This window comes from Erpetoichthys calabaricus, chromosome 5, assembly GCF_900747795.2.
Source record: "Erpetoichthys calabaricus chromosome 5, fErpCal1.3, whole genome shotgun sequence".
NCBI lineage: Eukaryota > Metazoa > Chordata > Cladistia > Polypteriformes > Polypteridae > Erpetoichthys > Erpetoichthys calabaricus.
Window position 1 is genome coordinate 178,979,127 of NC_041398.2, and position 14,355 is coordinate 178,993,481.

Genomic DNA, 14,355 nt, shown 5'->3' on the forward strand with positions numbered 1-14,355 from the left:
AAAGATATTCCAGATTTTAGGTGCCTAACAGCAAGAGGGCCATTTACCACTTCTTTTAAGCTTAAAATAGATTATGGCAGGGGTACTCAAAGTTTTTGAATGCCGGTCCACATTCAGTTTGCCACCAACCATCGGGGTCCGCTATAGCCAGGTTTACCGTGTGGGTCTGTAGGAGGCTAGTAATAGATTTAACGCAAATGATAACATTTTTACACAAGACCAAGACATGCACAAAACATGGAAAACAATTCAAAAAAGTCACATGACTACTTGCAATTAACACACCATGACACCAATTACAACAGTTAGTACGTAAATGATTGTCACTCAGTGTGAAGTGTGAAACTGTTGTTTCGATTTCATAATGGCAGCATAGTTCGGTGAGTAACCAGTCAGTGCAATTCTTATTGCATTCCTGAGGTTCTGGTCGGTAATTACACTTCGATGTTTCGTCTTGATAGTGTTCATAGTGGAGAACGCACACTCACAAGAATATGTTGAACCAAATATAGTGAGCACGGAAATCGCCAGTTTCTTTGCAGCAGGATACTGAGAATCTGGAACAAACTTTGACCAAAAAATTGTTATGCCGACTTCGTTCAATTTTGCTTTCAAAACGTGAGAAGCTTGCAAATCAGCTGCTTCCATTTGCAACAGTGACGGGTTTGAGTCCATTCACCGTCAGGCTGGACAATGAAAGGATCAGCAACAAACAAAAACACAGGCTTCAGTTTTCTGAAATCCTTAAAACGTTCATCAAACTCGACCTTCAAATGATGTAGAAATGTGGAAATCAACTGAAAACATGCCTGTTGATCAGCTGTCATGCAGCTCTTCAGGTTTGGGAAATGCAGCATCTTGCCACCTTCCAAGTCATTGATGAAAATGCTCAGTTTTGTTTCAAAGGCACAACATTTTTCTTGCAATTCGACAACGGTTTTGTCTGCACCCTGAAGTGACAAATTCAGTGTATTTATATGTCCCATAATATCAATAAGAAATGCCAGCAGTGCGACCTTGTCACTGTCTTGAATAAATGTTAAAAATTCTGCAGCTTCTTTGTATTCAAGGACTGCAGGAAGTCAGCTACATCTTCACGGAGATTCCAGAACCTTTCCAACACACGGCCCTTGCTTAACCATCTGACGTCATTGTGAAGCAGCAAATCTCCAAATTCTGCAGACATCTCTTCAAGAAAAGAACGAAACAGACGATGCTGCAGAGACGAATTACATCGTAAAAAATTCACTAATTTCACAAGAGTAGACATCACTTCCACCAGTTCGTCACAAAGTTTTGAACAGAGGGCCGACTGATGAATGATGCAGTGATAAGCAACAACGTTGGGCTGAAGTGCCTTCATACGAGTGACAAGTCCTCCTATCTTTACCAGTCATTGCTGGTGCCCCGTCTGTTGTAAGGGAAACCATTTTTGTTACATCCAATCCAGCTGCGTGCATAAACTGCGATAATGCTGAAAACACGTCCTCACCGCGGGTCTGTTTTGCTAGCGGTAGTAATGTCAGAAACTCTTCAACAAAATTATGGCCATCAAAAAATCTTGTGAACACACAGAGTTGAGACGTCAGTTTTATCAGCGGATTCATCGCACGCGAGAGCAAACAATTCAGCCTGTTTAAGATCTGATATTAACTGACCACCGACCACATGTGAATTTCCCATTGGGATTAATAAAGTATCTATCTATCTATCTATCTATCTATCTATCTATCTATCTATCTATCTATCTATCTATCTATCTATCTATCTATCTATCTATCTATCTATTGTCAGAAAGGTCATCTGCACGACGACTAGCAGTATTGTCTGATAATGGTATCTGCTGAATCAGTTCAACACACTTTTTGTCGCTAAACAGAACCGAAGAAGCAGACATCATGCATTCTTTAACAACCTCTGCATCAGTAAATGCTTTCTTACGTCTGCCAAGAACCCAAACAATGCGTAGCGAAGCTTCTGTAACATTTGATTTTGTGGTGGTCGCTTTCGTCATCAGCGATGAATTCGCTACCAACGACGACTTAAGGGCGTCGATCTTATGCGAATGGAGCTCTGACTTTGGTGGATAATTCGCATTGTAAAAAAGACCAAAAAATGCCATTAGACCAAACGCAAATTTTATATGCCAAACAGTTTTCAAAAATGCCAGATTTCAGTTATTTGGCATAAAAAATGCCAGTTGGCAACCCTGCTACAGAGTAAATAATAAAACAACAATAATTTTGGTGCTTTTACCCTGTATATTCGGACTTTTGACTTACGCAGAAGACAGTCGCGGTCCGCCAAAAACGTCTTGGCGGTCCGGATTGTGGACCGCAGTCCGCCGTTTGAGTACCCCTAGATTATGGGAAAGGCTATATCTAAATAAAATGTATTATTATTATTATTATATTGGAAAAATTTATGATGTACCATCTATTACAATGAAAAATTAAAATAATTTTATTACTTCATGCTTTACAAAATAAATAGCAAAAAATGTCACATTACAAATTTTAACATCACATCTACCCAACAGAGTGTTAATTCCATATGGACAGAAATTGGCTTATATTCGCGTTTAAGTTCTCCCGCTGATAAGTCTGGGTTTGATCTTACATTTTATATTTTATAATATCAGTCGCATAAATCGAATGCGCCAAACTCACACTATTCGTGCAAGAGATTATTAGTAACCATAGGGCACACTGCCTTTCTTTTCTATGTATTGTTCCTACATGACCACACGGTAATACCTGAACTATTCCAAAGCAACATTTGCACTGTTTTGTGTTTTTTGTATCTCACACCCTCGTACACTTTTATTGTAAGAGTATCCCTTATCTATGATGGAGTGTTCGATCAGGAGAAAATATGAAGCTGGTTTTAAATTAAAAGTCATTGAAGTGGCAAAAGAAATTGGTAAATGTGCTGCTGCAACAAAATTCGATGTGTTTGAGAAACTGATGCGAGGTTGGAGGAGGCAAGAAGATGTAAAAAAAATAAATAAGTGTCGTATTTTTGAACAGCCGTATAAGTCGGGGTCTGATTTTATGACTGATTTTTTGAGTTTCAAGACTCGACTTATATGCGACTATATGCAGTATATAGACTCTATTAAGCATATATTATATTGCAGTACACGGTGGCACAGTTCTCTTCATGTCTACATGTGTTTTTCTCTGGGTACTTTAGTTTTTACCAACATCTCAAAGACATCATAACCATTAAACCATAACCATTTCATGATTTCAGGGGGTTGTAGACTGTACTGGCAACACTGAATGCAAGGCATGAAATATCTCTGGACAGGACATCTTCCTATTGCAGAGCTCATTCACACACTGGGCCAAACTGGAACCAACAGTTAAGTTAACCAGCAAATATTAGGAGTGGCAAGAGGGAAACTGAAGTATATATAGGAAAACACATCACAGATAGAGGAATAAAGTGCAAATTGGATCCATGAGTTGGCAGCACTACTCATTGAGCCAACCTAAAGATATAAGTGTTACATTAAAGGGACCGCAAACTACCTCATTGTAAGAGGGGGTATGTGTGTGATTGTGTGCGCAATGCACTGGTGCCCTGCCTAGGGCTGTTTCTTACCTAATGCTGTTGGGATGGGCAACCACTTCTCTACATCATGAAAAAGATAAGGGGATGCCAGTCTATCTTAGGACTTACTCATGGTCGCAACCATACCATGCCCATTTAGAATCATACCTTATTTGCCTGTTGTTTTTCTTGAGTGTGCTTTGTACTAGTATATTTGATAATTAACATTGCAACACAATGACTATTCTGTTCTGAACTGTACAGTTTTAAAACTGATCAAGCTCTGTTTAACTGAAATGCACCTTGAATCTCAAACTTATCTTCATCCATAGCAGTCCATATATACTGGTATGTGTTTTCCAGAATGGTTTTCCTTCACAGGTGATGTCCTTTCCTCTGCACCCCACTCCAACATTTCCTTAGACATCAGCAATGATGGCTATCCTTGTCTTCAAGACTTCTGTCAAATGTACCTTAATAATCAGTGATTTTCAGTGTTCCTCTTTACTATAAAAAGCATATATGGTATATGTTGTAGAGTATTTTAGTTCTGAAAGGAAAATAGAAAGGTAAGAGATGCCCTCATAATCTAAGATAGTCAGGGTTCATTATATCCTGCCTTTAAGATATTTAGCACCTTCGACATTCTCATTTTCCTCATCAGGTTTCTGTAGATGTACGTGTGAAGCAGGCAGACATAAATCCCCACAGGAGTCTGAAAAAGTTGTCAAGTCGTATATAAGAATGATGCTGTTAAGTGTCAGTTTGAGAATCTCTCTCTATTGTGAATATAGAGTGAGTAACTGAGTGGCGCTCTGAACTAATGATAAGGAGGATACTTCATGCAGCGGGACTCCTTTCAACCTTATTAGCTTGGGTCACCAATTCACATATCTAAATATGTACAGATGAATTGCTTTGAAGAAAATCGGCTCTTGTCTGATGTCTTTGGGTAATTAAATGATATGTCAGATATATGGCTGTCTGCAATACTGTAGTGCTAGTTAATTGTTATCTGGCACGCAGTGGCTGGGGCTCCTAGCCTTATATTATTATTTTTTTTCAGGGCCGTTGTCAGCTAGTGACACATTTACCGATGCCAGAAAGGACAGTTGACAACCCTTGTGATGCCTACAAGAAGAGAGACGAACTGCTCCTGCAGGAATTTCCCACACTGCCTTTCCTACGAAACAAGATGACTCAAAGTAAGGCAGGAATAAGTTATTGTTAACACTGCTATTTCTGACTACCCAATAGTGCATCTGAAAAGTTTCATCCTCCTTTTTCTTGTTGTTGTTGTTGTTATTATTGGTTTTGCCGTGGCAGCATGCTGTTTTGGATGGACCCGAATTTAATTACACGGCAAAGACACCAACATACACTCGTAATGGGGAGACGTTTGAATCATTGATGAACCTGAATGTCCCTTGGTAGACATGAAATTAAATCAGGGACTGAGTGTTGTATTTAGACAGATAGATAGAACTTTATTTGTCCCTAAGGGGAAATTTGGCAAAAATAGCAATTACATTTAAAAAAGGAGAGGTGGGATATATCTTTTGATTAAACGCTTTATAAAAATATTTATATACTATAGAAGTTCTAATAATTAATGGAAAATTCTAAAGTCATTTCTGTAGTACACTCATATACTGTACATTTCACCTTCCACTAATAATGTATTTTTTAGATTGTAAAATAAAGAAGGCATTTTGATTCGTTACATCCCAGTGAGCTTGTGTGAATGTGTGTACATCTGCTGATGCCGGGACACACTCTCCAGACTGCCTTTCTATAATTTACAATCGTGGGATGAAGTTTTAATTCAGTATTTCAGTACAATTTAAGCATCATAAAGATTCTGTACTTTAGATGGAGCCCACGCTCCCTAAACTACTCCATAACTGTTAGCAGGTCAAAACTGGTGGTGATGAACAAAATAACATAAGAAAAGAGCATTTAGGTTGACTTGTAATCCTGATTTAACTTCACACATAAGTCTACAGAAACGTCATCGTTATTATCATCAATCAATGATGAAAAAAATAAACAGAGCAGATTTTGCTTTTAATGTTCAGTGCCTGGCTCTTTAGCTGTGTCCAGAGGCCTCATGCATAACGCGTGCGTAGAATTCGCACTATAACATGACGTAAGCATAAAAGCGGAAATGTGCTTATGCACAAAAAAATCCAGATGCATAAATCTGTGCGAACGCGAGCTTCCACATTCTTCCGCTACATAAATCCTGGTCAGCATGAAAATTAATGCACATGCACGCGCCAGCTGTCCTGCCCCAACTCCTCCCAGAATTACACCTCTTTGAATATGCAAATCAATATAAATAGCCCTAAAGCTCAACCTTCTGTGAAAAGACAATGGCAAAAGTACGAGGAAAAATAGAAGAATTTCAGCGAATACCAAGTGGAGGCAAGGAAAACGTACTATTTGATGGTTTAAACAGTGGTATAAACAACAAAAGGAAGTTGATCGAGTGACATAGCATGTCGGAGAAACTCAAAAGCTCAAGTTCACAAAGTCGCATAGTGCCCGAAGTAAAAAAGAAGCTGTCAGATATCAAAGTCGCCATGAAAAGTCGAGTTGTAGCCCACCGTCTGAGTGTCATATGAAAGCTTATTAGGGTACAGAGAAAAAAAGGCACACAGTGTGAAAAAAACACAAAATGTCAACTGAAATCTCGAAATTTCCACTTTAATCACTTATTTTATTTTGTCATTAAAGTAGAACATCATAAACTTCATCTTAAAATCATTTAATTGACTAGTTTCTCAAATCCCATCGTAACTAAAGTAGCATGTTAAGTGCTTTGTTTTGTAATTTGATCTTCTTTGTGTTTGAATCACTACGTGCTTCCGGGCTTTCTCTTCCTCCGACAGAACACAGAATCCATTACATTCGTAATATTACAGCTCTCTGAATAATTAAAATACTGAGAAGTATACGTGATATCATTTTCATGATGATAGGAGTTAAAGCATGTTATTAAACATGGGAACATGGCGGCCCAGTGATTGTTCATGTCTCACACAAGATTCTTGCTGCGCCTTGCGTGACCTTTGATGAAATACTTTATTGTAGCAGTACTGTCTCTTTCAAACGTACTAACCTCCAATTCCTGTCCTTACTTTTCTTTCTCCAAATACCCAATCACCACACAAACAGCTCTGTAATAGATGTTAAGCCATCTGTAAGCTTAGAACGCCGATTATTCAAAACTTTTAACGAACATTGAAATATATTCGCAATGTTTAATTATTCTATCCATCTATCCTTCCAGTGTCGCGCCAGCCACAGCAAGAATACAGTGCAAGGCAGGAACAATCCATGAACGAAGCTCCAGCTCCTCACCTGCGCTGCGGCACCGTGTAGTTAAAGTTTTATCTGTATAATATAATAAATATATTTTGCTGCATTTCATCTTAAAAATGATATCGTCATAATATGTAAATACGCGCTATATAAAGTGGCTCAGGTTGTGCAATATTATAACTGTATCACAAGTTTACAATGAGGTAATTGTACTTATAAGTACAAACAGTTCTACAAGGAGCACTTGATGGACTGATTGAGTGCGTTTATAGTTCTTGGGATGAAACTGTTTCTGAACCATGAGGTCAGTACAGGAAAGACTCTGAAGCGTTTGTCAGATAAGAGCAGTTGAAATAGCAAATGGCTGAGGCAGCGTGTGCTTGATGCTGTATACTGATAATTCTCTTTCCGATCAGCTGCTGTACAGCTGTGATTCACACTCAGATACAGCAATATAAATACTCCGAGTGGTGCAGTGACAGTAATATGGAAAAAGATGATCTGCTGTGGCAACCCCTAATGGGAGCAGCTGAAAGAAGAAGAAGAAGGTGCAGTGAGAGTAACAACGCTAAAGCAGTTATGGTATTTGGAATAGTTTGACCATTCTGTGAACCATTTTATTGTTATCAGTTAATTCCAATCAGATGCATTAAACTAATAAACAATATGCGGTTAATTTCAGTGTATTTATAAAGCCGCGTCAGGGATGTGGATCTAAAAAAGAAAGGGTAACCACACAGGAACAGTAGCACTGCTTTGACGCTAGGTGCCACCAGTCTGCAAAACCGAGTGGAGAACTTGCATACGACAGGGTATGAGCTACTGTGGAAATGTGCGTGGCTTTATGCCAAGTTTAGGTTTTATACAACGCGATTTGAACGTGGAAACATTCTTATGCAACATTTTTGTGTGTACGCACCATTTATACATGAGGCCCCAGATGACTAAGTTTAAAGAAAATACCCATTTATAAAACACCAATAATTAAAATTAAAATTAAAATTTATAAAACACCATAATTAAATAAAAAGTTGCACTTGAACTTGGGTATTGGTTTAAAATAACTTAATTAGGTAAGCAAACATGAAGTTTGTAAAGTGAGAATAGTGTAGCGTACAGCTGGGGCCCTTATTATGCCCTGATTATGGAAGGACCAGGGGTGAGAGAATATTTCCAGGACAGTTTCTTCCCTGGACCGACGGAGGGCAGCCCCCTTGGTTTCCAGCGGGGCCACAGATCATGAGCATAGAAGCTCAACCCTGTTGGGGATCTTGGGCACCACCAGGGGGCACAGGGACATTTTCAGAGGCTGGAAGTGCTGCCAGAAGAAGCACATTAGGCACCTGGACTCCTTTTGGGTGCCCTATAAAAAGGGGCCACTCGCTAGGAGTCAACAAACAGAGTCGGGAGGAAAAAGGACAAAGCCTGTATGGAGGACTAGCTGAGAGAATGGACTGTGTTGGTCCTTTGTATACCGTGTTGTTCTGTGCAGGGCAGAGAAAAGTGTTTTCCGACTGTAAATAAAACTGTGTGTTGTGTGCTAAACCTGTGTCCTGTTTGTCTGTGTCGGAGTTAGGGCGGCTGTACGCCCCACATCACAATATATTTAAAAAAGTTAAAAAAACAAATCCATATAGAATAAATACTAGAATTTTAAACATAATAAACATGTAAATGTTTGTATGAAGAAAATACTGTATATAGTAATCCCTCTCTGTATCGCGCTTCGCCTTTCGCGGCTTCACTCTATCGCGGATTTTATATGTAAGCATATTTAAATATATATTGAGGATTTTTTGCTGGTTCGCGGATTTCTGCGGACAATGGGTCTTTTAATTTCTTGTACATGCTTCCTCAGTTGGTTTGCCTAGTTGATTTCATACAAGGGACGCTATTGGCAGATGGCTGAGAAGCTACCCAACTTACTTTTCTCTCTCTCTCTCTTGCGCTGACTTTCTCTGATCCTGACGTAGGGGGATTGAGCAGGGGGGCTGTTCGCACACCTAGACGATACAGACGCTTGTCTAAAAATGCTGAAAGATTATCTTCACGTTGCTACCTTCTGTGCAGCTGCTTCGTGAAGCGACATGCTGCACGGTGCTTCGCATACTTAAAAGCTAGAAGGGCACGTATTGATTTTCTCTGTCTCTCTCTATCTCTCTCTCTCTCTCTTTCTCTGCTCCTGACGGAGGGGGTGTGAGCTGCCGCCTTCAACAGCTTTGTGCTGTGGTGCTTCGCATACTTAAAAGCCAAACAGCCCTATTGATTTGTTTGCTTTTCTCTATCTCTCTGACATTATTTGCTCCTGACGCGCACTCCTTTGAAGAGGAAGATATGTTTGCATTCTTTTAATTGTGAGACGGAACTGTCATCTCTGTCTTGTCATGGAGCACAGTTTAAACTTTTAAAAAAGAGACAAATGTTTGTTTGCAGTGTTTGAATAACGTTCCTGTCTCTCTACAACCTCCTGTGTTTCTGCGCAAATCTGTGACCCAAGCATGACAATATAAAAATAACCATATAAACATATGGTTTCTACTTCGCGGATTTTCTTATTTCACGGGTGGCTCTGGAACGCAACCCCCGCTATGGAGGAGGGATTACTGTATAAAATATATTTGACTGTATTAGTACATTAACCCTTTAAGTCATTGTCTTACTTTTATGCGATTATATAAAGTAGAAGTTGCAGTAACAGCATTTTCACATACACAGAATACATGAACATTTTAACATGTAAGTCTGTCCAACATTTAACATGTTGCTATTTTTGGGGACCTTGATAAAGAAAACAAAAATACCTACCGTATATACTCAAGGATAAGTTCTCCTGCGGATAAGTTGGGATTTGATTTTACCGTATAGTTTCTGGTATTTTATAATGTTGGTTGTATAAGTTGAATGCGGAAAACTCATGCTATTGGTCCAAGAAATTATGATATACTAATACCCACCTGATAGAGTAACCACAGTATTGTGCCTATGTGACCACACGTTAATACCCAAACTATTCTGAAGTGACATTTGCACTGATTTGTGTTTTTTGTATCTCACACCCTCATACACCTTTATCGTAAGAGCATCCCTTATCTACGATAGAGCGTTCAATCAGATGAAAATATGAAGCTGGTTTTAAATTAAACACTGTTGAAGTAGCAAAAGAAATTGGTAACTGCACTGCTGCAACAAAATTCGATGTGTCTGAGAAAGTGATGCGAGATTGGAAGAGGCACAAAGATGTAAAAAAAAAATTAAATGTCAAATTTTTGAATGGGGGGCGGCACGGTGGCGCAGTGGGTAGCGCTGCTGCCTCGCCGTTAGGAGACCCAGGTTCGCTTCCTGGGTTCTCCCTGTGTGGAGTTTGCATGTTCTCCCTGTGTCTGCATGGGTTTCCTCCGGGTAGTCCGGTTTCCTCCCACAGTCCAAAGACATGCAGGTTAGGTGCATTGGCGATTCTAAATTGTCCCCAGTGTGTGCTTGGTGTGTGTGTGTGTGTGCCCTGCCCGGGGTTTGTTTCCTGCCTTGCGCCCTGTGTTGGCTGGGATTGGCTCCAACAGACCCCCGTGACCCTGTAGTTAGGACATAGCGGGTTGGATAATGGATGGATTTTTGAATGGGGTATAAATTGGGGTTTGATTTTATGATCGATTTTTCAAGTTTCAAGACCCAACTTATACGTGAGTATATACGGTAATTTCATTTTAAATAATAGCACAAATCATCTTACCTGGCATCAGTATACTGCTAGTTCCTTGTGAACAAATCCCTGGGAAAAACTCCAAGACAGTTAGTGGGACTCTGAAATGCAGGTTAATAATGAATTTAGGACAATAGATTTTCAAGTGAATGTGGTCATCTGGGGCTTCATGTATAAACGGTGCGTACGCACAAAAATGTTGTGTACAGCCGCTTCCATGCTTACATTGCGATGTATAAAACTAAACTTGGCGTAAAGCCACGCATATTTTCATGGTAGCTCAAACCCTAGCGTACACAAGTTCTCCACTCTATTTTGCAAACTGGCAACACCCAGCGTCAAAGCAGTGCTTTTGTTCCAGTGTGGTTTCCCTTTCTTTTTCAGATCCACGTCCCTGACGCGGCTTTATCAAATACACTGAAATTAACCGCATATTGTTTATTAGTTTAAGGCATCTGATTGTAATCAACCTGTAACAATATAGTGGTCCACAGAATGGCCAAACTATTGCAAATACCATAGCTGCTTTAGCGTTGTTACTCTCACTGCACCTTCTTCTTCTTTTTTCAGCTGCTCCCGTTAGGGGTTGCCACAGCGAATCATCTTTTTCCATATTACTCTCACTGCACCACTTGAAGTATTTATCCCACTGTATCTGAGTGTGGAATCACCACTCTACAGCAGCTCATTGGAAAGAGAATTATTGGTATACAGCATCTAGCACACGCTGCCTCAGCCATGCTGTCTATTTGAACTGCTCCCATACAGCAAATGCTTCAGAGCCTTTCCTGTATGGACCTCGTGGTTCAGAAACAGTTTCATCCCAAGAACTATAAATGCAATCAATCATTCCATCAAGTGCTCCTTTTAGAACTGTTTGTACTTATAAGTACAATTACCTCACTGTAAACTTGCAATACAGTTATAATATTGCACAACCTGAGCCACTTTAGAACCTATTTACATATGATGACTATATCATTTTAAGAAGAAATGCAGCAAAATATGTTTATTACATAAATACAGATAAAATATTAACATAATTTAAATAATCTATATTGTTAATAATTAAACATGTGAGGACATGGTGTCACAGCTCTAGCAAGGAGCTTGCGCCCTGTTCAGGGATTGTTCCTGCCTCTCACTGTATTCCTGCTGGGGCTGGCGCAACACTGGAAGGAGAGATGGACAGAATAATTAAAAATGTACTATGAAGATATTTCAATGTTCCTTAAAAGTTTTGAAGAATCAGCATTCTAAGCTTACAGATTGTTTAACATCTAGTACAGAGCTGATTGTGTGGCAATTGGGTACTTGGAAAAAGAAAAGGAAGGACATTAATTGGGGGTTAGTACGTTTGAAAGAGACAGTACTGCTGCAATAAATTATTTCATCGAAGGTCGCGCACGGTGTAGCAAGCATCTTGCGGGAGGCAGGAAGAATCTCTGGACGGGGCACCAACTCGTTCACTATCACTGCGCCACCGTGTTCCCATATTTAATAACATGTTTTAACTCCTGTCATCATGAAAATTATATCAGCTATACATCTCAGTATTTAAATTTTTCAGAGAGCTGTAATATCACAAATGTAATGGATTCTGTGTCCTGTTAGAGGAAGAGAAAGCCAGTTTAAGAAACACATAGTGATTCACACACATAGAGCACATAGAAGAACAAATACAAAACAAAGCATTTAACGTGCTACTTTCGTTACAATGGTATTTGATAAACTAGTAAATTAAAGATTTTAAGATAAAATTTATGATGTTCTACTTTAATGACAAAATAAACTACGTGATTAAAGTGGAAATTTCTTAGATTAAAGATGGAAATGTTGAGCTTTTTTCCACTGTGTCCCACTGTGGTTTTTTTTTCTTTTCTCTGTACCCTAATAAGCTTTCATATGACACTCACATGGTGGGCTACGACTCGCCTTTTTGCAGCGACTTTGATATCTGACAACTTTTTTATTTTGGGCACCGTGCGACTTTGTGAACTTGAGCTTTCGAGTTTCTCCGACATGTTATGTCACTCAATCAACATCCTTTTGTTGTTTATACTACTGTTTAAACCAACAAATAGTACGTTTTTCCTTGCCTCCACTTGGTATTCGCTGAAATTCTTCAATTTTCCCCCGTGCTTTTGCCAGTGCCTTTTCACAGAACACTGAGCCTAAGGGCTATTTATATTGATTTGCATATTCAAAGAGGCACAATTCTGGGAGGAGTTGGGGAGTGGCAGCAGGCGCGTGAACGTGCATTACTTTTCACGCTGACCAGGATTTATGGAGCGGAAGAACGTGGAAGTTGACATACGGACAGACTTATGCATCTGGAATTTTTTGTGTGTACGCACATTTCCGCTTTTGTCCGTATGCCATGTTTTAGTGTGAATTCTACGCACGGCATAGTGAGGCCCCATGTCTGTTAAACAAGTATCCCAATGGCAGTGTCCTTTCTTGGCTTGAAATAATAATAAAAAACACATTTGATATATTCCTTACTCCTCTCTCTATTCTTCAGTTACCTGAAACCTTGAAGTACTGTGCCTGTTATTCAGCATTGGCATTGATTAGTTAAGTCATCAATGTCTAGAGTGATGTATTGTATTGTAATCTTATGATATTGTTGATGTTTCTATGCCAGAAGGTCCCCATCTAGCATCAGACCCAGTCAGAATGGGAACTGCAGGCCATCTCGACATATTGGCACAGGCTTACAAGGTTCTAAAAGAATGAGAGAAGTACACAATGCCAATGACAAAGCAAGTCATCATGCCAGTATTAGGAGATGGACACTGCTGGAAGATGGCATGTTCCATGTGCTCCAGAAGAAAGAGTGTCAGCAGCTGTAGATTATGTGAGGGAAAGAATCAGCCTGGAACAAAGCATGCATGTTTCCCCAGATGCTAGAAGGCATGCAATCCAGAAGGTGCCAGGATTGCCTGAGGGACTTCTAAATGTAGCAACACCTCCTCGCCACCACAGGAAACTAAGTGGATGGTGGTTTCCATGAAACAGTGTAAGCATGTGCTGAGATAACTTAGAGGCTAAACCCAATGGCAGTTTAAGGGATGCATAGACAGCAGAAGCTCCTAGGCCAGGCTCTATTACAAAGACAGGGCAGCGCATGATCCCAGGAATAACTCTGAGTCTTGATCTGAAGTGCTCCCAGGTAAAACTAAAGCTGCTTAGTAAGTGTAGATTTCAGATTATCAGAAGAATAAATGCTAGAGTGGTGGAAAAAATTGAGCCCAAGCCTTAAGTTGAAAGAGATGTAAGGTAATGAGAATAGTTTAGTATGTAAGGAGGGCAAGTCAGCAAACCACCCCAAAATACAGAAAGAGGGTTAAGTCCGGTTCACATAAGACCAGCAAAGATTTGGTTTAGTTTTTTTTACTTGAACTTTGGTTGCTCCCTAGATTCTTTATTGTGTGTTTATTCTACTTAATAAGTGCATCTCTGTGTTCCTCTTTGGTTTCCTTTGTGTCATTCTGAGTAATGGGGTGCTACAATGGCTCTCCCCACTGTTTAGATAACAAATGCCTTTTAGGTACTGTATAAGGACAATAACCTGAATATTGTTCAATTGTGTTTTACTGCAGTTCCACATTCCATCATTGTACCCTGGAGCATCCTCTTTAGATTACGATTGGCTAGAATTGTAGGGCTTGATTTTTATTAACTCTTCCTTCCTAAATGCACATGCTGAATGGATGTTCATTTTCAAAAACTAATAAATAAAGTATTAATAAACAACATTTAATTCAATT

The 14,355-nt window shown here is 39.5% G+C and overlaps 1 protein-coding gene across 1 annotated transcript in view; it reads left to right on the plus strand.

Annotated features, from left to right (window-relative positions):
* Window positions 1-14,355, plus strand: part of LOC114652832 (cyclic nucleotide-binding domain-containing protein 2-like) — a 187,343-nt gene that overhangs the window by 89,920 nt on the left and 83,068 nt on the right. Inside the window, exon 11 of the mRNA XM_028803142.2 lies at window positions 4,625-4,763. Within this exon, the coding sequence (XP_028658975.2) occupies window positions 4,625-4,763 (139 nt within the window). The remainder of the gene's footprint in view (window positions 1-4,624; window positions 4,764-14,355) is intronic.